Below are 22,937 nucleotides of genomic sequence, written 5' to 3'. Positions count from 1 at the left end.
CGTTCAGCAAATATTTATTTAGGGCCCCTACGTCACAGGTAGTGAGGTGATAAGAAATAAACCCCAGTCTCTGTCCTCACGGTACCCACCTTCTAGCTAGGGAGACAGAGAGTGCAAGTGATGTCTGCAAGTGCTGAGGAGGGAGAGAATTTCTGCCCCGAGGAGGAGGTGGTGTGGGGCTAAGTGAGAATTCACCAGGCTGAGAAGTAGGTGGGGCAGATGTTCCAGATGTAAGACAGCGAATGAGCAAAGACTTGGCAGCATTAAAATGCACAGGCTGATTTCCCGCCCCAGTTCAGGGGAATGCAGGATGGGAGACGTGGCAGCTCTGCTCAGGATCCCAGCCTTGCTTCTCTCTGTCTGTAGGGCAGGGCTTCTTGACTCCTTCACATGGCTTCGGATCTTGGACTTACCCACCACCGTCCCCCTGCCCCATGGCATTACTCTTCGTTCATCATCAGAATGTACATATTTAAATTACAGTAGAATATACAATGTGCTATAATATGTAGCAGAATGATTGAAAATATCGATTTTGTAGTCAGGTGACTTTATAGCATGGGGAAAGTTACCTATTCTCTCTTCCTTGGTTTCCACATGCCAAAAATACTGGTTTCCAGGAAGACTGAGAGGGGCTGAAAGTTAAGGGAGGAGTATTTTTAGGGAAGTGAAACTATTTTGTATGTTATTGAAATGGTGGATATATGACATTATGCATTTGGCAAAACTCATAGAACTGTATACCACAAAGAGTGACTCCCTAGTGTAAACTATGGACTTTAGTTAATAATGATGTATCATATTGGTTCATCTATTTTTTAAAAAATGTGCCACATCAGTGCAAGATGTTAATAACAGAGAAAACTGTGTGTGGCGAGAGAGGAAGTGTATGGAACTTTTTGTAATTTCAATTTTCCTATAAACCTAAAACTGCTCTAAAAATAGTCTATTAGTTTTAAAAATGTAAAAAAAAAATGAAGGTGCAATAAAGACATTTAAAAAAAGATACTAATAAATCCAACCTTGCAAGATTGTGAAAAGATTAAGCACAACAATGTACACATGGTGTTTAGAACACTTCCTGATAGATAATAAGTAATAACATTATTAATAATGTTAGCTATTGTAATTGCTTCATTAGTTTGGTCAACATATTTATTCATATCTACCATGGACCATTTTTTCCCTTCCAGTTTTATTGAGATATAATTGACATACAGCACTGTGTAAGTTTAAGGTGTACAGCATAATGATTTGACTTATATACGTCATGAAATGATCATCACAATAAGTTTAGTGAACATCTGTCATCTCAGATAGATTCAAAATTAGAGAAATAGAAAAAAAATTTTTCTTCCATGTGATGAGAACTCTTAGGATTTATTCTTTTTTTTTTAATTTATTTATTTTGATTATTATTTATTTTTGGCTGTGTTGTGTCTTCGTTGCTACTCGCGGGTTTTCTCTAGTTGCGGCGAGCGGGGGCTCCTCTTCATTGCCGTGCACAGGCCTCTCACTGCAGTGGCTTCTCTTGTTGCGGAGCACGGGCTCTAGGTGCGCGGGCTTCAGTAGCTGTGGCTCGCAGGCTCTAGAGCGCAGGCTCAGTAGTTGTGGTTCACGGGCTTAGTTGCCCCGCGGCATGTGGGATCTTCCCGGACCAGGGCTCGAACCCATGTCCCCTGCATTGGCAGGCAGATTCTCAACCACTGTGCCACCAGGGGAGCCCAGGATTTATTCTTAACCACTTTCATATACTATGCACTATTAAGTAGTGAACAAGACAGTAAAGGTTCCTGCTTTCATGGGGCTAGAAAGTATTCAATAATTTTATCTTTTTGTTTATATTTTTTTATTTATATATTGTTTCAATCTACCCCACTGGATAGTGTTTCCTGAGGCACTATTCTTTTGTGTTTTGAATGGCAGGCTGTCTAGAAGTGTGGATACATTTTAATATCTCCTTGTTGACCAACCACTCAGTGCCATTTACTTGGTTTGAGACCTTAATCTATGTTCTTTGTTTGAGACCCCAACAATGAATAAACCCAGGAGAATTCTTTTCTTTCCTACTATATACTCAGTTCTTTGCTGGGGTTCTAAACAACTTAAAAAGATGGCCCCTACAACTGTTTGGGGACAGAAGATCAAAGCACTGGGGATAAAAATGGAAAAAAAAATCATAAAATACTGAATTACCTGGTAATGGACAGCAATACTACTATCATTTACAGGAATACATGATTGATGTCGTTTGGGTAACTTAGGAATTTCATGGAAAGAGAAAACTGAACTAAAATCTTGAAGCGTTTGTACGGGTGGAAAAGAACAAGATAAGATTCTGGGAGCTTGGAAAAATACAAGTAAACCACAGCAGTGGAAGTGACAAATATTATGTTGTATTCATTTTTACACTGCATGGAGAGTAGGACCTAGTGAGGTCCCATAAATGATTGTAGAAGTGGGGAGTCTTATCAGGTTTGATGAGATCGGTGGGTGGTGGCGGGGAAACAGAGAAGGGACATGGAAGATACACATTTTGAAGATGAAACCAACAGGACTGACTTATAATAATCAAGCCCTTACAGTTTCAAAGTGATTTCACTATACTTTGTCCTGGTCTGGCATTCCTTCTCACAGAATTGGTATCAGGATCAGCAGTGGCTCTTAACCCCATCATACCAATGTCCCCTTTTTGTGACCAGTATTTCAGTGAAGCCTTTACTCTCCTCAAATGAAATTCATTATTAATTTAATATAATTGCCCACATAATTTTGAAAATATCAACATAACACTTTACTGTGAATAAAGGAAACTTCAGAGAAGTGGTTAAAGTATACATTATAATATGTAAAAGCCCAGACATGACTATACCAGAAGACATAATGAAGTGGTCAGATACACCTATATGCGGGGTGACGGCTACTAATGCAGACCCACAGAGATGTGTTAATAACTCACATACCACAAGTGGCACGGGCTTCAGTGACACGATTCTGCAAAATGGTGGGTGACTCTTGCTAAAGTCCCAAACAGGAGGAAGTACAATCTTATCTCAATTATTCAGTAGTTGCATTCCCAAGAATTCAGAGTGTGTTAAAAACCATGCAAAAATACTTCGGTAAGTACATGAAACAGAGTTAAGTTCTGTGCTTGAATAATTATAAACGGGTTTCACCTATGAAAATGTCTCCTGGCACTTTGGAAAATCATGCGGATATGGGACAACTTCTTTATTGTGCAAGACTGAGACATTTCAGGACATCTAACATTCCTGATCCCCAGCCATTAGATGCCAGAGACCAACCCCCCACCCCATCACTGTGACAACTAAAAGTGCCCCCAAGGTTTCACAGCCTGAGAAAAGAGTAGCCACTGAGAACCACTGGCTGGATGCTGGCTCTTAGGTTTCAGCCTCATGACTCAAGGACAGTGACAGATAAGGAAGTTGGGAGGGAGAGGATTTGGATGTTGAGCCAGAAAAGGAGTTGGCTGCAGTGCTTTCTTCCTCAGTCAAGGAGAACCTTCACTTTCTTAAATTCTTCAAATCTGGCTCTTCCAACCTCGTAAGAGTTTCAAGTTCTGAGCCCAGATAGAAGATAAAGTGAGGGAAAAAAAGATGATATTTTGTAGTAATAAGTACAAACCCTGTTTGACTTATTTACCTTAAGAGCCAAGAAACCCAGTCTAATCCCCTGCCCTCCACATTGGCTCATTGGTAGGCATATACTGTGTCTCAGGAGTTCAGGAGAAATCTAGTTCTAACATGAATCCTTGAAACATTTTTGAAATTTAAGCCCTGTTATCCTTTAAACTATAGGTATGATCTCATTCCATTTGTTTTTCAGTTTTGTAAAGTATGCAATAACGTATAATCCCTCTTGGCATTTGCATTTTGCACAATTGAATGTCTTCAGCAGATGTGCACTATGGTCTAGTATTAGCACTCTGCCTCTTGCCTTTTGCTTGGGAGTCTTAAACAAATCAAAAGGGCTTGATTTTCTTAGAGTACTTTTTAGAAGATTTCGAGCCTTAGATTTTCATTTAACAGTGATAACACACATACACCTTCTTTCACAAGTGTGAATGTGCTGTATTTGATTTGTAAATAGTCATTTAGCCCAAAGATATTGGGCATACTTCAAATGCAAGCCGGTGAATGATATTCCAAGAACATAAATCTGTTTGCAGCCTTATTCCAGGACCAAGTTTATCCATGTGTTAATCAGATGCATACTCTTCACAGGATAACAGGTTAGGCACATTGAGGAAATCAGAAGTGAACAGACACTTTAGAGCCTCAAGGAATCTATTATCCAGTCCAGGGATGATAAAACCTCACATATACAATCATAAGCAGAAGGTGAGGTGAAATACTGATGGAGTCTAGGGATGAAATAGTACTTTCCTCTACTGGAGGAGGTGAAATTTTTAACTTGATGATTTTAACGATTTGTTAAAATCTTGACAAGCAAGACACTTTTTGATGACTGGTTTTTTTGAGCTGAAATAAATGTGAGCAGAATTTTTGTGTGTGTGCGGCTTCCCATCCCTTAATATTATGCATTCTCCATTTATTGTCTGGATGTAATTAAGTGACTGAATAATTGGTAATAACTGCTACAAAGAATCTCATTTGACATTTTTACCTTTTTGAAAAAGTCCTCTAATTTAAGAGCTGAATCTAAGCTTTGGTTTTTCCATTGAAGAATTCAACTTTTACAACTCCAGATTTCAACCAGTGCTATGTTTGAAAACTCCGGGATGTACCTTAAGCCTTGTTGAGAGTAAGGTGCAATCAGGCATAAGGCAGATCTGTCAGGAGGGTTATACAAAGCGTTCAGCCACTAAGGTAGGAAAATGGTCTTGCTACCAGGTGTTTTCCATGTATTGAACTTGAGGACAACACAGACACCGCGTCAGAGCACCCAGGACTCGCTGTGGTTCCGTGCCCTCCCCGTTAGGCCGTCTGCTTCCTGGGACTTGGGTCTAACTGCTTCTGCTCCCAGGTTATTAAGGTCCATCTCCCAGCCCCTCTGGCCTCTGCCTGTACCACTTACTGCAGGCTGGAGATTTGACTAAGAGCAAGTTATTCAACATGAAATTTGGCCCAGATGACATGTTTGTCTCTTGAGATATCCGCACCCCAGTTTTCGTTGTGGCATTATCTACAATAGCCACAACATGGAAACAGTCTAAGTGCGCATTGGATGGGTGAATGGATAAAGAAAATGTAAGATGTATATGTATCCCCTGGAAATGTAAGATTCCATATATTCCATATATATACATATACACAATGGAATATTATTCAGCCATAAAAAAAGAAATCCTGCCTTTTGTGACAACATGGATGGATCTTGAGGATATTATGCTAAGTGAAACAAATCAGACAGGGAAAGATAAATACTGTATGTTCTCACTTATATTCAGAATCTAAAGAAGCCAAACTCATAGGAGAGAGTAGAATGGTGGCTACCAGGGGCAGAAGGTGGGGGAAATGGAGAGATGTTGGTCGAATGGTACAAATTCCCAGCTGTAAGATGAATAAGCTCTGGGGATCTAATGTATAGCATGGTGACTATAATTAACAATGTTATATACTTGAAAGCTGGTAAGAGCGTAGATCTTAAATGTTATCATCACACACACAAAAATAGTGTATTCTGTGAGGGAATAGAAGTGTATCAAATCATCACATTGTACATCTTAAACTTACGTATGTTATTTGCCAGTAATATCTCAGTAAACCTGAGGAGGGGAAAGACATGTTTGTCAAAACTTAATTATCCTGTGTTGGAAATGTTTTCTCTCTGATCTGGATGGTAGGTATAGGTATATAAATTCTTCAAGTTACAGTCTTAAGATTTGCGCATTTCATGTATGTTATATCCCAACAAAAAATGTAAAAATAATAATAATAAAAACCACTGAAGTGTTGCCAGTTTTGGTCTATCCGGGGGTAATTTTGCAATGGTATGTGCATTTTCAAGCATTTAAAAAGTGAATTTTTAGTGTTTTTCTTTAGTATTCCTTTTAAAATTCTTTTCTAGTCAATTACTTGAAATAACCCAAATAGCTAACAGTGGAAGATTTATAGTAATAACTACTTGTACCTCAAAATTGCAAACAGCTTGGTAGAGCAATAATTGCACCCTCCCCCCACCAAAGTTTGTGAAACAAAAGAAAAGAGGAGAAAACAAAACTTCTGGGGAAAGAGGATGAAAATACTTGTTGCAGAACCACCTTTTTGATGCTTCAAGATTTCCAACATTTAAATACCTAGAATTTGGAGGTACCGTGACTAAATCATCATTTCAACCAACGTGTTGTGTTTACCAACTTGCATGCAATCTCACACATTTCAGCCAATTTTCCCAGCCACCCCTACCCCTCCTGCCCAGCCTCCATCCTGATGTCTGTAGCTTTGGGTTCAAATTCAGACTGAAGTCTAGTGGTGAGTGAAAATTACTGATGATGTCAAAGGGAACAAAAATAGAACTTACAGGAAAGTCTTTACCTTTAGCTGTGGTTGTCAAGGTTCAAGCACCAAAAAAGACAGAGACATTCCCTTCTGAGAGAGAGCTTTTCAAAAACAACAACAACAAAAAATTTGATGCCACTAAATTATAGCATTAAATCTGTAAAGTCAAAGAACTGTACATAAATTTGAATTTCTTCTCCCCCACACACCCAGCCAATCTCATCATCTTGGATGGATTTACTGATGGGATTGAGTGCTTCTTAACATTACTATTTTTTTTAAAGATAGCCATTGAGCCTGAACTCTTTTGTTGGAACAGGACAGCTGGGAAGTGGTGGAAGGACTGAGGGGAGAGATGAATTACACCCAGGAGCCACCAATTCAGAAAGGATTTTTGCTGAAAAAAAGGAAATGGCCCTTGAAAGGCTGGCACAAGGTAAGAACTGGCCTGGGACGCACCTTCGTTTGCACCTACACTCCCCACTCAGGACCCGGTTCTTAGGCACTTATATTTAATTTGAAGTTGAGCATGGAGACCAAGAGAAGGATGTTTAAATGGAATGTCTTTTTTTTTTTAATCTCTTTTTGGCTGCGTTGGGGCTTCATTGCTTCGCGCGGGCTTTCTCTAGTTGCGGCGAGCGAGGGCTACTCTGTTGCAGTGTGCGGGCTTCTCATTGCAGTGGCTTCTCGTTGCGGTGGCTTCTCGTTGCGGAGCACAGGCTCTAGGCGCACGGGCTTCAATAGTTGTGGCGCACGGGCTTAGTTGCTCTGCGGCATGTGGGATCTTCCCAGACCAGGGATCAAAACCGTGTCCCCTGCATTGGCAGGCGGATTCTTAACCACTGCGCCACCAGGGAAGTTCCGGGAATGTCTTAATGAATTCTTCTTTATTCCCCACAGAGATTCTTCTATCTGGACAAAGGAATCTTGAAATATGCCAAGAACCAAAGTGATGTAAGTCGTCTTGTTAATCCAGTATGCTGTTGAAGAATTCTAAAGGCCTAGTGGTTGTCAGCTCATGGATGAGATTGTGCATATTTGGGAATTGCATTTCCCTAAACTGGAAATCAGGGAGGGGTGGCGGTTCCCTCTCAGGGAACAGAGGTGCCTGCTGCCCACTGTCGCTGCTCTGGGTTCTGGGTGGGCTCAGTTCACCCACCAAGTAGAGGTGCAGGAGCCCCTATCAACACCCTACCGGGTATCCAGGCATGGGTTCTGGTCTTAGGGTTGTGCTGTGGGGTTCTCTGGGTGGGGGAGACCTCTTCACAGTGAGGTAACAGGAACGAAACAGAGAGCATGTCCCTCCCACTGTTATGGGGACTGAGGGGTTTACTGGAGAAGGCCCTTGGTGGAGGTGACGGGAGGTTCCCCTGTGTGTGGACGCCAGGCAGACAGCCCTTGAGGACTCGCAATGACTGCTGGTCCTGCCCTCGTAGGGGTTCCTCTCTCACCCAGCACTTCTCTCCTCCCGTCTTCCTCTCTTCGCCTCTCTCACGGTGCTCACCTTCTGGGGTGAATGCAGAAATGTGCTGTAGTGCCTGACCCACAGTGGCCTGTATTAGCTTCCTTACTCCTCTTTTTATTTTTATTTTTAAATTTTTTTTTTGGTTTCTTCAGCTTTTAAAGAAATTTTTAAATTAATTTTTATTGGATTATAGTTGATTTATAATGTTGTGTTAGTTTCTGCTGTACAGCAAAGTGACTCAGTTATACATATATCCACTCTTTTTTAGATTCCATTCCCATACAGGTCATTACAGAGTACTGAGTAGAGTTCCCTGTGCTATACAGTAGGTTCTTATTGGTTATCTATTTTATATAGTAGTGTGTATATGTCAATCCCAGTCTCCCAATTTATCCCCCCCTTCCCCTTTGGTAACCATATTACTCAGCCATCAAAAAGAATGAAATAATGCGATTTGCAGCTACATGGATGGACCTAGAGATTGTCATATTGAGTGAAGTAAGTCAGACAAAGACAGCTATCATATGATATCGCTTATATGTGAAATCTAAAAAATGGTACAAATGAACCTATTTACCAAACAAATGGAGTCACAGATGTAGAAAACAAACTTGTTCCTCTTTTTAAGTCACTTCCAAATGAATTTAGACACCGGAAACTATTTCTGCAGGAGGCGGTGAAGTTAACAGGTGAATTCACTGTCATAGGAGTCATGGGGCTAACTTTCTAGTTTCCTCACCTTCCTGCTTCCTCACTTAGCAATGTGCAAACTGCTTGTTACTTAATTAACCCTCTGTAATTCAGTCTCCCGTCTGTAAAAGGGGAGATGTTTCCTCCCTCACAGATTAAATAGGATGATGTGTGTATAGCACTAAGCTCCGTGCTAGTTCACCCTAAGTACTAGAGAAGCGTAGTTATTGTGTTTACTGTTAGTGGGTGTGGAAGGGGGTGGGTAGAGGGAAAGAGTGTTAAAGATGTTCCGATGGTTTTTAACACCGTGGTTCTCAAGGGGCCCCCTTTGTGCCTCTGCAGATAGAGAGAGAGAAGCTGCATGGCTGCATTGATGTCGGGCTCTCTGTGATGTCTGTGAAGAAGTCGTCAAAGTGCATAGATCTGGACACCGAGGAGCACATTTACCACCTCAAGGTGACACTGCTTCCCAGATGCTGTCTCCTGTTGCACAGAGTTCCTTTATGTTGTGAAGGGATTGTCAGTTATAGTACCGTTGGTGATGCCTTTTGAATTTCAAAACATCGAGCCAACATGTAGAAGATCTTCATTATGAAAGTATTTCTAAGGATATATCTATTGATATCTGGATGGGACAGTTCTTCGTTGTGTAGGACTGTCTCTTACGCTGCTGAACGTTTAGCCTCCTTGTCTCTTATCCCCTAAATCCCCCCCTCCCTTGTGATTGTGACATCAGTAGCAAAAAAACAAAAACCAAAAAACTTCATGTTTCCAAATACAAACCCCCTCTACCCCCAGGCAGTACCATTTTTAGTGAAGAACCATTTACCATAGGTTAAAATGTTTCCTGAAGTAAAATATGATCTTTAGTCTGAGAGGTCCCATCTTATAACTTTGACTAATTTTATAGGGATTCCATTAAAATTCTCATACCACAATGATGCCCAAAATTTTTCCTCTAAAGGATGGGTCTCCAAATAGTATCTCTGAAAGCTGCTTAACTACCCTCTTCTGCCCCTTCTCCACAATGATGTCCAAAATTTTTCCTCTAAAGGATGGGTCTCCAAATAGTATCTCTGAAAGCTGCTTAACTACCCTCTTCTGCCCCTTCTCCTGCAGGTGGTATAGATAGTTAAAAGCATGAATCAAGAGCTTTGGAGATACAGATCTGGTTCAGATCTTGACTGCCGCTACTTACTAGCTTTCAGCCTTTGACAAATTATTTAATCTCTGAAAGTCTCAGTTTTCTCACCGCCCTCCCACCCCGACAGTGGGAGTTCCAGTGCTCATCTTGTAGGGCTGCATGTAGAAAACTTGACGTAATGCCTGACCCACAGTAAGCTCAATACGTTTATGTATTACATATAACTATTAGGTGGTACCCGAGTGTTAGAAATTAATTGAGAAAATGTTGAGTCTTTTCTTACTTGGACAAATTACTTGGAATATTGGGAATGGGGGCTGTGCTTTGGGAAAATAAAAGCATGAGATTATGAACTCCCCATCTTAATGTGTCCCTGTCCTCCCCATAGCTCGTCGTGGTACTTGGGCAAATACATGCTTAGCACATACATGGGCTTGATTGCCCCCACGGCAAAGACGTCTCCAGCCCACCCTGTCGATGTGCCGAGGGTGAGAAGCCCTGCTGTATGCAATTACCTACAGCCACAGGCATAGGGGCTTAGGCTTGGGGAATAGTACGGATTTGACTGTCCTGGGCAGTCAGTTAACAACATCTGGGAAATGAAGTACATTTCAAGAACATAATTTAAAGGAGACAAATAGATGTGAGTCTGTTGGTGTTGCTTCTACCTGTAAACGACACATCCAGTAGCACCTGGAGGGGTTTTAAGTCTTGTGTGTACTTCTTTTTTTTTTTTTTAACATCTTTATTGGAATATAATTGCTTTACAATGGTGTGTTAGTTTCTGCTCTATAACAAAGTGAATCAGTTATACATATACATATGTTCCCATATCTCTTCCCTCTTGCGTCTCCCTCCCTCCCACCCTCCCTATCCCACCCCTCTAGGTGGTCACAAAGCATTCAGCTGATCTCCCTGTGCTATGCAGCTGCTTCCCACTAGCTATCTATTTTACATTTGGTAGTGTATATATGTGCATGCCACTCTCTCACTTTGTCCCAGCTTACCCTTCCCCCTCCCCATGTCCTCAAGTCCATTCTCTAGTCGGTCTGCGCCTTTATTCCTGTCCTGCCCCTAGGTTCTTCATGACCATGTTGGTTTTTCTTTCTTTAGGTTCCATATATATGTGTTAGCATACGGTATTTGTTTTTCTCTTTCTGACTTACTTCACTCTGTATGACAGACTCAACATAACAAACATAAACGCCAACCGAACACTTGCTAAATGAAGGATGTTGCTGACATTTATTTCCACATCCTTGCTCTCAGTAGCAGCATTAGTAAAGATTTTAACTGGATTGACCTGGATTTTTCTTCTTGGAAGTTAACATCCTTTTGGGGTCTTTTAAATTGCCACTTCATGAGTCTCTGTGTTCTCGTATATAGATACCATTTTTCATTTTGAAAATATTAATATACCATCATACACACACAAATATTGACTATTAAGAAATATCTATGGTGCATAGGTGCTTGTTATATTCTTTTTAGTACTTTTATGCACATTTGAAATACTTTATAATAAAAGTTACTAGATACAAACATTACTCTTCATAGAAATTATACATTGATAGTCACTCCTGGAGAGAATGGCTAAAAGTTTGTGTATGTGTGTTTGAAAAATCCTGGAAATCACTGATAAAACTTTTTCAGATTTTTGTTTTCTAAGAGTGGGAGAAATGTTCTTTTAAGTAACCTTCACGTTCATTAACGTATATTCCTCAGCAACATATTCTTTGTCCGAGAAGATTAACAAGATTAAATATTTTAGGAAGAATTTACTGGAATTCATTCCAGTTCAGAGAAGATTGATCTGAAAAGTCTGAATTATAAAAGTTTTTTTTTTAAATGGTGCTAATATTTTCAGTAGGGTTAGGAGAAACTGGGATAAGAGAACTTGGAACTGCTTTAAGAGATGGATAAATATAAATTTCAGCTTATTTGTTCTTTAATATTTCCTAATAATAACATAACAATTGGAGTCTTTCATAGAATGCCTAAATGTAGAGTTTATGAAGACCATTTTTACTCTCCATCTCCTTCTCCAGCTTGTTCCATAGACTACAGAAATGTAAATGAAGTCAATAAACTGGTATTTCCACATTTCTACACATGACAGCATGAAGAGGTGCTAGGAGTGACCTCAGTGTGATGACTAATTGTTCCTTAGAGTGATTGACATTCTCGTCTCCTTTCAACCCAACATAATCTAGGTAAAGTCAGAGGAAGTCTTTGATGAGTGGGTATCCAAACTTCGCCACCACAGAATGTATCGTCAGAATGAAATTGCCATGTTTCCACACGAAGTTAATCACTTTTTCCCAGGATCTACTGTCACAGACTCTGGTTCTGGGGTCTTGGACACCATTTCGAGTAAGAAGGTAATGATTTGCTGATAATCTGAAGGAAGGTGGTTTTGTGCGGCAGGAGTCTGCTTTCGGGGGCTGTGTCTGAGGAAGGAAGGGTTTGTCGGGAGGAGCAGGGTAAGCTTGAGCTGGGATTTCATTAGTCTGTGTGGCCACTCAGTCAAAACGAGGGCCAGAAGGGCATCTATTAATGCTGAGAGTGTAACTGGAGAACAGCATGTACGGAGGGATTTAATATCCCTGAAAGCTCCAGCTTTCTCTTGACCAGTTTGACTTCAGTTGGCTTTCTGGTTGTAACATGCAAGAGGTGCACTTATAGTCATACAGAATTGCAAAATCTTTCCCAACATTTGTGTCATTATTTCAGTGTGGTTATCATTTGACAGGAGGAGAAATCAGGGGCCCGTAGCATGGTATGGCCACACGGGTAATAGCTGGAGGTCTCAGGGTCTCCAGCGGAGTGCTTTGCTAGAAGCTTCTTCCTTACTATGGGCAGATGGCTTCCGTTAGCTGCGAGCCCACTTGATTATCCTTTACCCTAAAGTGTTCCCACCGAGCTCTGTTTTCATTTATAATGTGCTTTTGTCATCTGTGGAACAGCGTAGCAGTATATCGAAGCAGAATTCGTTTCAAACCGGAAGCAATTTATCATTTTCTTGTGGTGGTGAGACTCGAGTTCCATTATGGTTACAATCTTCAGAGGACATGGAAAAATGCTCTAAAGGTAGAGTGACTCGAAACCTCTGCTTCTTTCTGTCAAAAACCTCTGCTCTTAGATTACACTGGTTTGGTATTCAGACCCCAGATGAATTTGTATCCTCCCCCTTCACTGGTCTACATTCCCTGTCATTTTTTGCTTATGAAGTCTGCACTCGTGATCAACAAAAGGCACTTTCCGTTAGACTTTTACGTCTTCCCCTGGGTGTGCATGCAGACAGGTTTCCTTTTCTGTTCTTTAAGCACTGATGCCTGATTTCCATATGGCCTACTAAATCACAGAATCCAGGGATGGGGTCTGCACAGTTCGCTATATATTTTTAAGTGCCAAAAATGCTTCTGATGCACATCCAAGAATTTAAATCACTGTTCCAGAGGTGAGTGGGTGAACCAAATGGAGATCCCCACCAAACAGGTGTTCTCTACCCTGGCTGCACATTAGAATCGCCAAGAGAGCTTTCAAAATGCAGGATACGCATGCCCAGGCCCCTGTCCCAAAGAATCTTTTTAAATTAGTGTGGGGTGGGGCCCTGGCATCACTAGTTTTCCCACAGTTCCTCAAGTGATTCTGATAAGGAGCCAGGGTTGAGAACGCTTACCGTATGGAAGCTCTGTGTTCTCAACCTTAATTAGCTAAGAATCACCCAAGGAACTAAAAAAAATAAAGTCACCAGTGGGATTGGGGGTGTTCTAATTTAATTGCCTGGGGATGGGACTTGGACATAGGTGATTTTAAAAATTTCACCAGTTGATTTTTAAAGTGTAGCCACAATTGAGAACCCCTATCAGAGAAAGATGCCTGAAAATTGCATTTTTGCCTGTTGAAGGCAGATATTATCACACCTGGAGCCATATAAGTGTTGCCCTCCCAATAAATATGAGCTTCACTGAGTGACATTTTGGGACAGTACTCCCTGAAGTGTTTTCCCTGGACCAGCAGCATTGGCCTGGCCTGGGAACCTATTAGAAATATGAATTCTCAGCTTCAACTCAGATAGACTGAATCAGAAACTGGGGGGTGGAGCCCAGCAATCTGATTTAACAAGTTCTCCAGGTGATTCTGATGATACCAAAGTTTGAGAGCCGCCGTCTTTAGGCTTTTGGACCTTGATTTCTCAGAAGAAACAGCCACCGTCATCCAGTGCACAGCACATTGAGGACTAGCTTTTGAGTTAGTGACCCAGGAACTGGACTGAGGAAGCTCGTAGGTCCTCTCAGGTCAGTCTGCAGAAGACCATCATGGTCCTCTTGCAGGTCCATGATTGACAACGTTATCCTTAGAGACCAGTACACCCTTCATTTTAATTTCATTCATTTAACTTGTGTTGGGTCCTTACAATCGGATAGTGACAGCCTGTTCCTGAAAGATTGGAAGTAACAATGATGGTGGTGGTGATGGTGATGATGATGATGATGAAGACTGATTTACTTAGTGCTTACCATACGCTGGGTACTCTAATAGTACTCTGCATTTATCAACTCATTTTTAACTCAACTATCCTGTGAGATAGGTATATAATTACCCCCGTTTTCCAGATGAGGAAACTGAGACAGAGAAGTTATGTAATTTGCCCAAGATTCACAGTTCGTTAAGCACATTCAAACTGCGGCAACGTGGTTCTCCAGATGTTTGCCCTTAACCACAATGGTCTACTGCCTCTCCTGTAAGAAGGGAAGTGAAGTTTCCTATCCTTATAAGATGTAAAAGCAAATAGAGATAAATGAGAAAAGTAGCTGGCACTAGCATAGGGAAGCTTGAATGCAAGATAAGTGTGTTTGACTCCTCCTCTTGCTTTTCTCCCACAGACCTGGCACACTGTCAAGCCTGCCTGGTGGAAATGAGCCAGCTCCTGCAAAGTATGGACGTCCTGCATCGGACATATTCGGCTCCGGCTATCAATGTCATCCAGGTTAGCCAGATCCCGCTTCTGTTTCATTCTGGCACTCTTCCGCTTTCCTCTCTCCTCGCAGCCTTTCACTAACAGGGACGTTGTCTTGTTGGTTGCTTCAGCCAGATTCAAGGGGATGGAGGTGGTCGCTTTGGTGTGTGTCTTTCCCTATTGGTTTGGTAGACCTTACTGTCTGTGCTCTCTTTCCTGTTTTGAAACAAAGGGTGGAGCTTTTGAAAGTCCCAAAAAGGAAAAAAGATCACATAGGAGATGGCGGTCCAGAGCTGTTGGCAAAGACGCTAAAGGAACGCTGCAGGTAACCCTTGCTTCCCTCCACATGCTGGTTTCCTCATGGACACATGCTGGGGACTCCTTGGACTCAAAGAGAAGAATAGACAAGTGACTATTCTGTAGTTATTCTCTCAAATACCCTGTGCAGAGAGAGGAATTCAGTCACTTAGATTTTCTGGAAGATTTTCTGAATACTAGAATAAGCATGTAATGAATATTGGGTAAAGGGTTTTGGTTTCCCCTTCTTTAATGCTTAGCCTGCCTGCTCTCTTCGCTGCTTCGGTGTGTGCCTTGATTTGTGGCTGCTGTGGTCGTGTGCTCTGACTCACCTCTTCTACTGCAACTCAGTGGACTCACCATCCCTCTGAGCCCACTGGCTGGAGTCTCTGGGAGCAGGACATTGTACAGACTCTCTCTTGCCTCTTGTCTCCAACCTTCCAATCCCACATCAGAAGTTCACTGCATAATGCTAGCCGCTGACTTTTCCCAATGCGCGGCTAAGCCAGAAGCCATGATTTGCAGCTCAGCCATTGCATATTAAATTGCAGCATTGTCAGGGTCAAAATAAATCAGAAACTTCCAGAAACTGTTATACTCTTATATATTAATAACTCTGGTTCACAGCACTTTATGGGTTGAACTTAAATACTTTGAAAGCAAAGAGTGATTTGTGTATAAACATGTGAGAAGGAGGTTTGTTTCGTAGAAGCACCAGGTGCAAGTAAAGAAAACATTTTTAAATCTACCCCATTAACTATTAGCAACCTAGATCCTGGGTGATTATTGCCAGGAGGAAGGAAATGAATATAAACGAGAAACAGTCCGGCTGCTTTAGTTGTCATTTTCAACCTGTAGCTTTAATGCTGTGATCACCTCCAAAGGAAAATGTGATTTCTCACCCATTTTTATTTTGCAGGAAGCCAGTGAAAGTTTCTGTGACAAGTGTTTTCCTGAGTTTTCATATGTTATCACTCAATAGAAAGACTTTTCTATAGAATGTTCTTCTTCTTAGTACTTTCCAGTCCTAGAAACAAGTAAATATTCTAAGCGATTCGTATCTAAAAAGAAATATCTCCCTTTGGTGTCACTTCAGGTCCCAAAACCTTTTTCTGGCCCAGTAAGACTGCATTCCTCCAATCCTAATTTGTCAACACTAGATTTTGGAGAAGAAAAAAATTATTCCAATGGCTCTGAAACCTCATCAGAGTTTTCTAAAATGCAAGAAGATCTGTGTCATATTGCCCATAAAGGTAAATAAGTTTTCTTTCTTCCTAGTGTGTTTGATGAAAATGTTAAATGTTTGTCTGAATGTAGGATGTCCTTGGAGAGGGGAATCTTAGTGGGTTCGTTTTCTGCTCTATTAGGATTTTGGGCAATCTAATTTTTATTTTATTTCCCTGGTAGTACAGAGTGTATTGGCAGGAAGTTTCTTTTTAACTCTGTAGGGGAGAAGGTGAGAGCCTTAAGTATACTTTAAAGGCGGAGCAATTTATATGCTGCAGATGAGAGTGTAAATTGGTACTTCTCTGGAGGGCATGTGACATCATGTTTCAACTTTTTAAAAAGTCTGCCTATCCAGCAATTCCACTTTGAAGAATTCATTCATAGCAATTAATTTAAAAATTATCCAAAGATATCCATCGTAGCATTGTTTATCATATCAAAAATTAGAAATAGATTTTCAACATCATTAGGAAAATGCAAATCAAAAGCATGGTGAGGGGCTTCCCTGGTGGCGCAGTGGTTGAGGGTCTGCCTGCCAATGCAGGGGACACAGGTTCGAGCCCTGGTCTGGGAAGATCCCACATGCCGCGGAGCAATTGGGCCCGTGAGCCACAGTTACTGAGCCTGCGCATCTGGAGCCTCTGCTCCGCAACAAGAGAGGCCACGATAGTGAGAGGCCTGCGCACCGCGATGAAGAGTGGTCCCCGCTAGCCACAACTAGAGAAAGGCCTCGCACAGAAACGAAGACCCAACACAGCCATAAATTAATTAATTAATTAATTTAAAAAAAAAAAGCATGGTGAGACATTAAAATGCACCTATTAGAATAGCTAAAATTTTTTAAAAAACTGACAGCTGGTAAGGATCCAGAGAAACTGGATCTCTCTTCCATTGCTGGTGGCAATGCAAGATGGTACACTCACTCTGGACAAGAGTTTGGGAGCTTTATGTAAAACCAAACATGTGCTTACCATACAACCCAACATTCACATTCCTGGGCATTTATCCCAGAGAAATGTAAACTTAAGTCCACACAAAATCCTACACACAACTGTTCAGAGCAGGTTTATTTGTATCAGCCAAAGACTGGAACAACGCAAATGTCCTTCAACAGATGAATGGTTAAACAAAAGGTGGTGCATCCATGCGGTGGAACACTACGCAGCAGTAAAAAGGAATGAACTGTGGATACACGCCACAGTGGAGGGGATCTCCAGGGCATCATATTGACCTAAAATAGCCAATCTCAAAAGTTGTCATAGTGTATGATTGAACTTATTAACACTTTTGTAGTGATACAAGCATAGAGATGGAGAAATGATCAGTGGTTGCCAGGGGTCAGGGACAAGGAGGAGGGAAAGTATGATTATAAAGGGGTAGTAAAAGGAATCTGGGTAGTGATGGAAAGCTCTATATCCTGATTCTAGTGGTGGGTCCACGAATCTAGACATACAATAAAATTGCATTGACCACCATACGTGTACACATATTCACAAGTGAGAGCCTGTCAAACCGGTGAAATCTGAATAAGAGCTGTAGGTTATACCAATGTTAATTTCCCAGGTTTGATGTTGTACCAAAGTTATGTAAGATGTTACCACCATGGGAAACTGGATGTAGGGCACCCAGGGCTTCTCTGTACTGTTCTTGTAACTTCCTGTGAGTCTATAAAAATTTCACAACAGAAAGTTTAAAAAAAAAAATTAGAAATAACCTAAATGCCTGACAGTAGAGGGATTGGATTTTTAAAATGCAATGTAATCATATACTAGAATACTCAACAGCTACAATAATAATATCTCCCTTATATCGAACACAGTGTCATATCAGGTATTTGCTAATAAGCACTTAACATGCAGTATTTCATTGAATTCTAGCAGCAACCCGCAGAGTACGTATGACTGTAACCTCTTATCTGTGCACGCGTAAGAAACCTGAGGCTTAGAGAAGCCAGAGAACTTCGTGAGGGTCACATGGTAGAAAGTAGCCAACCTGAGACTTGAATCCTAACCTGCCTGACCCCAGAGTCTGTGCTCCCCACCTGGTGTCTCACTGCCCTTACAGATGGGGTAGCCAGGGTTATTTTTATTTTTATAGGTATTGGAAGATTGACACAACATATTGAGCAAAAAATATAAGGTATGATCCCATTTTTTTGGGGGGAAAAAATAAACTATATAAATCTGGCATATATAGACATATTAAAAAAGTCTGAGAGGATACATACCAGCATTTTAGTGATGGAGACTAGGAGTACTTATTCTGCTTTTTTAAAAAAAGTATCATAGATTTATCATTTTTTAAAGGAGAAAATGAGTTAAAAACTTTTAAATGGGAGGGCAGTACTTGAAGTGGGAGGAGAGAAGACATTTCCTATTTTGCTCTTCTCTCGTCACCCTGCATTTTCCTTCCTTTACATCACTGATTCCTTTGGCTCTTTTCCCTAACCCTACAGACTTAACATAAAACACGTTGGTTATGAGGAAACCATTGTATTCTCTTTACAGATTCTTACCTCCAACTCTTGTCCAAGTGACCGTTAGAACCTTGTCCATGTTTGGCAGTACAACTCATCTGTAAAATGGGAAGAATTACCTGCCCCACCCCTTTAAAGATCTTCACACACCCCAGTGTGGTTCTCTAGTATTAAAGGTACCCACTTGTAATTAGGTTGTTTCATTTTAGGTTTTGTGGGAGGAAATTCCTATACAGTGCCATTACTTTTTAATAATATGCACTGTCTTTTTAAAAATGAGAAGATAGTGCCTCCCTGCAGAAGGGAACTATCCTGATTTTACCTGCCTTGAAGAAGCTGCTTCCTCAGAAGGACAGAGTTTGCTATATTGAGTTGATCCCCTGATCCTGTCCTCCTGCAGAGGGCCTGACCTTGTGCAAGGTTTATAACGGGCCTCAGCCAGCTGTTCTGCCTTTCGGGCTTTGTGAAAACCAGCTGGCTGCAGGGCTGCCGCATACCTAGACTAGGTCAAGATTTGTGCTCGGAGAAAAGTCCAGGAACACCTATTCAACTATAGCCCACGCCCCACGGGCTTGCGAACAGTGAATTCCCCAGGGAGCCCAGCAAGCTTTGTTTCATTCCTGTGGTTTTAGAGCGTACTTGCAGAGACTGCAAGATGTCCGGGAGTCCCTTTTACAGAGGCTGTAACTCAGAGGCCTCATGACATGAAGACAGTTCTCAGGTTCTCCCTGTGTCCCGTGACCTTGCCTGCTTTCTCACTTTCATTCAAACTTTTGAAGCATCTTGACTTTTCTTCCTTTGTAATCCTGATTTTGTTACTGACAGTTTTTATTGTACTTTCTTAACTGCATCACTAATCTGTTGACCAATAGATCTATTGCTCTATTGACTTCAGAGCAGCTGAGCTCAAGGCAAGAATTCCACTGTTGTTGTAAATAGTCTTATATTACCTACTTTTTCTTCAGCTTGTTAAATGCATCTGAATTCTCCCTGTCTCATAGAAGTTGGATCAAATGGTAGGCAACTAATATACACCCATCCTAAAAAGTCTTTGTTATATATTTTAGACTATAAATTTGATTTTTATGGTGTATCACTGAACTAATTCTCATTGGTTCATGTGTCTGGCTTTGTGTCTATGTTGACATACATATAAGCAAACAGAGAACAAAATGTACTAAAGTCTAAAAGTCATAAGTAATTTGCCTTACATATATTAGCTTTTACGTATCCCAAAATGTGTTTCATGGAACACTTTGCCCATACAACACTTTAAAAAACAGAAGAATTCCATGATTTAAAATGTTTGGAAAACGCTGCTGACTATAGTCTGCTTTGCATTTACACAAGAAGCAGTAAATATTAAAGGCCCTGAGAAGTCCTGCAGCAGAGAAGCCTGTTAGCTTTGTTTAACTTAATGATTTTAAAATTTTCAGCGTTGTTAGGGAAAATCTCCTCCCTCTTCCCCAAACTGCTGTCAGCTATTATCACTCTGGAACTAAAGTTCCTGGAAACATATGTCAGCAAACATTGTAAATAATAAGCCTTTTTGGAGCTAACCCTCTATACAAGCTAAGTCAGAAAACTTGCGTTCAACTAGGCCACCTCTGTTATGACTAGCTGTGGGACTTTCACCTCATTGATTAACTTCTCTGGGCCTCAGTTGCCTCATTTGTTAAGTGTCCTAAAGTAGTTGTCCTGACTCTTCGGCCTCTCAAATTCTGTAATTATCTTCTATGATTAATTGTTTTCCACTGAACAGAAATCACGCTGCTGCTTCTTGTTACAAGGAGATTTTGTGAGAGAGTGGTCTATTAGTAACACAAGCAAAAATTACCATATTTGGTGAGCAGATTTAGGATGGGAAAGCAAGGACTAGTATAGGACTGGGGTCAGTGTACTCCAGATGGAAGTGGATATTCACATTCTGCCTTGGAAGGGAAAAAAGTGAGGTTTTAGGGATACATCTCCTGCAACCTGTGGAAAATCTTTGCAGTGAGAGAAATCTTCATTTACAAATAGTAATAGTAATCTTCTAGTTTGGTTGAATGCCTTGCTTTCCTGCAGGCCATCTGAAAGCCAAGGGAATTGATTTGGTAAAGTGGCAGCCAGCTGAGTGCCATATCTGTTTAATTTAGAGCAATAAACATGACAATGAAAAAAATTTTTTTTGTAACTATGTAAAGTGACAGATGTTAACTATACTTATTGTGGTGATCATTTCCAAATGTATACAAGTATTGAATCATTATGTTGTATACCTGAAACCAGTATAATATTGTATGTCAGTTATACCTCAATTAAGAAAAGAATTGTAGTAAGATACTAAGTAAACTTACCAAAAAATAACAGTGACGAGGTGTTTCCCCAGGGACCCGCTCAGATGGGCATGGGTATCCTGTGGAGTTGCAAGGGGTAGGGGTGCCTATCTAATAGGACCTAAATTACAGTGAGTGAGTTAACCACAGGGCTTGTTGCTTTCCGGGTGAGAGCTTCCACTGCTTCTAGTCAATCTCTCATTCATAGAACTTCTACCCTGTGTGCATTTATTTATAAATGATGTTCCAGCAAGAGACTCAAGTATCCTAAAACTGCTGCCCATATTTCAAAAGACTGCAGTCATCACCACTTTCAGCCTCGTATGTTTCTTTCATCACCACCACTATTATTATTGCAGTAGCATTTATTATTTATTATATGCGATGCATTGGGTTAAGTGCTTTACCTACATTATCTGATTTAATCCCCATAACGATCTTATGAAGTAAATGCTATTATTATCCCTATTTACAAGTGAGGAAACTGGGGTCCAGGTGCATAATATACTTGTCTGAAGTCCTGCAGTGAGTAAGTGATGGAGCTGGGAAGAATCCAGGGCTGATGTGGGAACTCACACTATTGGTGGCTCTGTTATTGTGCTCAACTGAATTGTTTAAATCAAAGAGCTAAGCATGTTCCGTAGACACTATTAGAAAATTCAGTACCTATTGACCCTTTACCCCTGTCTTCTGTCAACAGAAGCACCATAATTTGTGTGTGCATTTAAACAAATTACTTATTTGTCCTGTGATTTTGTGAAGATGCTCTAAGTCTATGGCTTAACACCACAACCTCAGACAAGTTAGGGACAGCCTACCGAGAGAGGTTCAGTTCTCTGCGTGGCTGTGGGATGAAGGGAGTAATTCAGTCATGCATATTTAGTTTCTGTGATACTGAATCGGCCACTCTGGAATAACAATACCTCAGAAAGTGCAGCGCCAGGCAGTTCAGTATTATGCCAGGCCATTGGAGTAGAAGTATGTCTCAGCCTCTTCCTTCTTCCTGCCTTTCTAAAACAAAATAGAATGAAGGAGATTGGAAATATTCACACGTGATTTCCATGATCAGTAATTCGGATGACAGTTGCCTTGTCCCTAGGAGGCAACTTGTACATTATGTGATCAAAACTTGGTGAATTTTTTGCTGTACCTAATAAGGGTTTTTAAAACTTCACTTCAGGCACCTGAGTGCCTAATAACACTGAGCTCTCATTGTACCTGAATGCTCACTAAAGTGAACCAATTGTGGAATGCCACGTTGAGAGGTGGAGAATTCTGGGTCAGGCAGCTGGAAGGACTAACAAGGAAGAGGGTAGGTAACACCTTTTTGGAAATAATTTTAAACTTATAGACAAGTTGCAAGAATAATACAAAGAACTCTCATATGTCTTTTACCCAAATTCACCATTTTTAATATTGTGCTGCATTTATCTCTTTCTTTCTGCACACACACACACACACACACAGAGACATATATATATATATACATGCAGATGTGTGTGCATTTATTTTTTCTCATCCATGTGAGAATAGGAATCAAACATCATGTCTTTTTTTATGCCTTTATGCTATAGTGTATATTTCCTAAGAATACGGATATTCTGTTACTCAGCCACAGTTTAGTTATGAAATTCAGGAATTTTAGCATTGAAACAGTACTTTTACCTATTCTGCCTTCCATATTCAAATGTTGTCAATTATCCAAATAACATCCCTTAATAGCTCTTTTCCCCTTCAGTACAGGCTCTAGTCTGTGGTCATAGAGTGCATTTAGTTATCACACCTCTTTAGTCTCCTATAATTAGGAACAGTTCCTGAGTCTGTCTTTCTCTCTGATGAAATTGACACTTTTGAAGAATACAGGCCAATTTGAAA

At 40.7% G+C, this 22,937-nt stretch overlaps 1 protein-coding gene across 7 annotated transcripts in view; it reads left to right on the top strand.

Annotated features, from left to right (window-relative positions):
• OSBPL3 (oxysterol binding protein like 3) overlaps window positions 1-22,937 on the top strand; it is a 197,798-nt gene that overhangs the window by 120,861 nt on the left and 54,000 nt on the right. For 5 of the 7 annotated variants that reach the window (XM_082471751.1, XM_082471756.1, XM_082471753.1 and 2 more), the window contains 8 exons: window positions 6,802-6,918; window positions 7,383-7,436; window positions 8,980-9,093; window positions 11,995-12,162; window positions 12,748-12,871; window positions 14,671-14,774; window positions 14,977-15,069; window positions 16,138-16,294. In XM_082471751.1, the coding sequence (XP_082327877.1) occupies window positions 6,802-6,918; window positions 7,383-7,436; window positions 8,980-9,093; window positions 11,995-12,162; window positions 12,748-12,871; window positions 14,671-14,774; window positions 14,977-15,069; window positions 16,138-16,294 (931 nt within the window). The remainder of the gene's footprint in view (window positions 1-6,801; window positions 6,919-7,382; window positions 7,437-8,979; window positions 9,094-11,994; window positions 12,163-12,747; window positions 12,872-14,670; window positions 14,775-14,976; window positions 15,070-16,137; window positions 16,295-22,937) is intronic. The other 2 variants (XM_082471754.1, XM_082471757.1) reach the window with 1 other exon arrangement.

The sequence above is a fragment of the Balaenoptera physalus genome (genome assembly GCF_965194825.1).
Source record: "Balaenoptera physalus genome assembly, chromosome: 8".
In the NCBI taxonomy this organism is placed as follows: domain Eukaryota; kingdom Metazoa; phylum Chordata; class Mammalia; order Artiodactyla; family Balaenopteridae; genus Balaenoptera; species Balaenoptera physalus.
The sequence above is the reverse complement of the archived record's forward strand: the minus strand, read 5'-3'. Positions and strand labels throughout refer to the sequence as shown.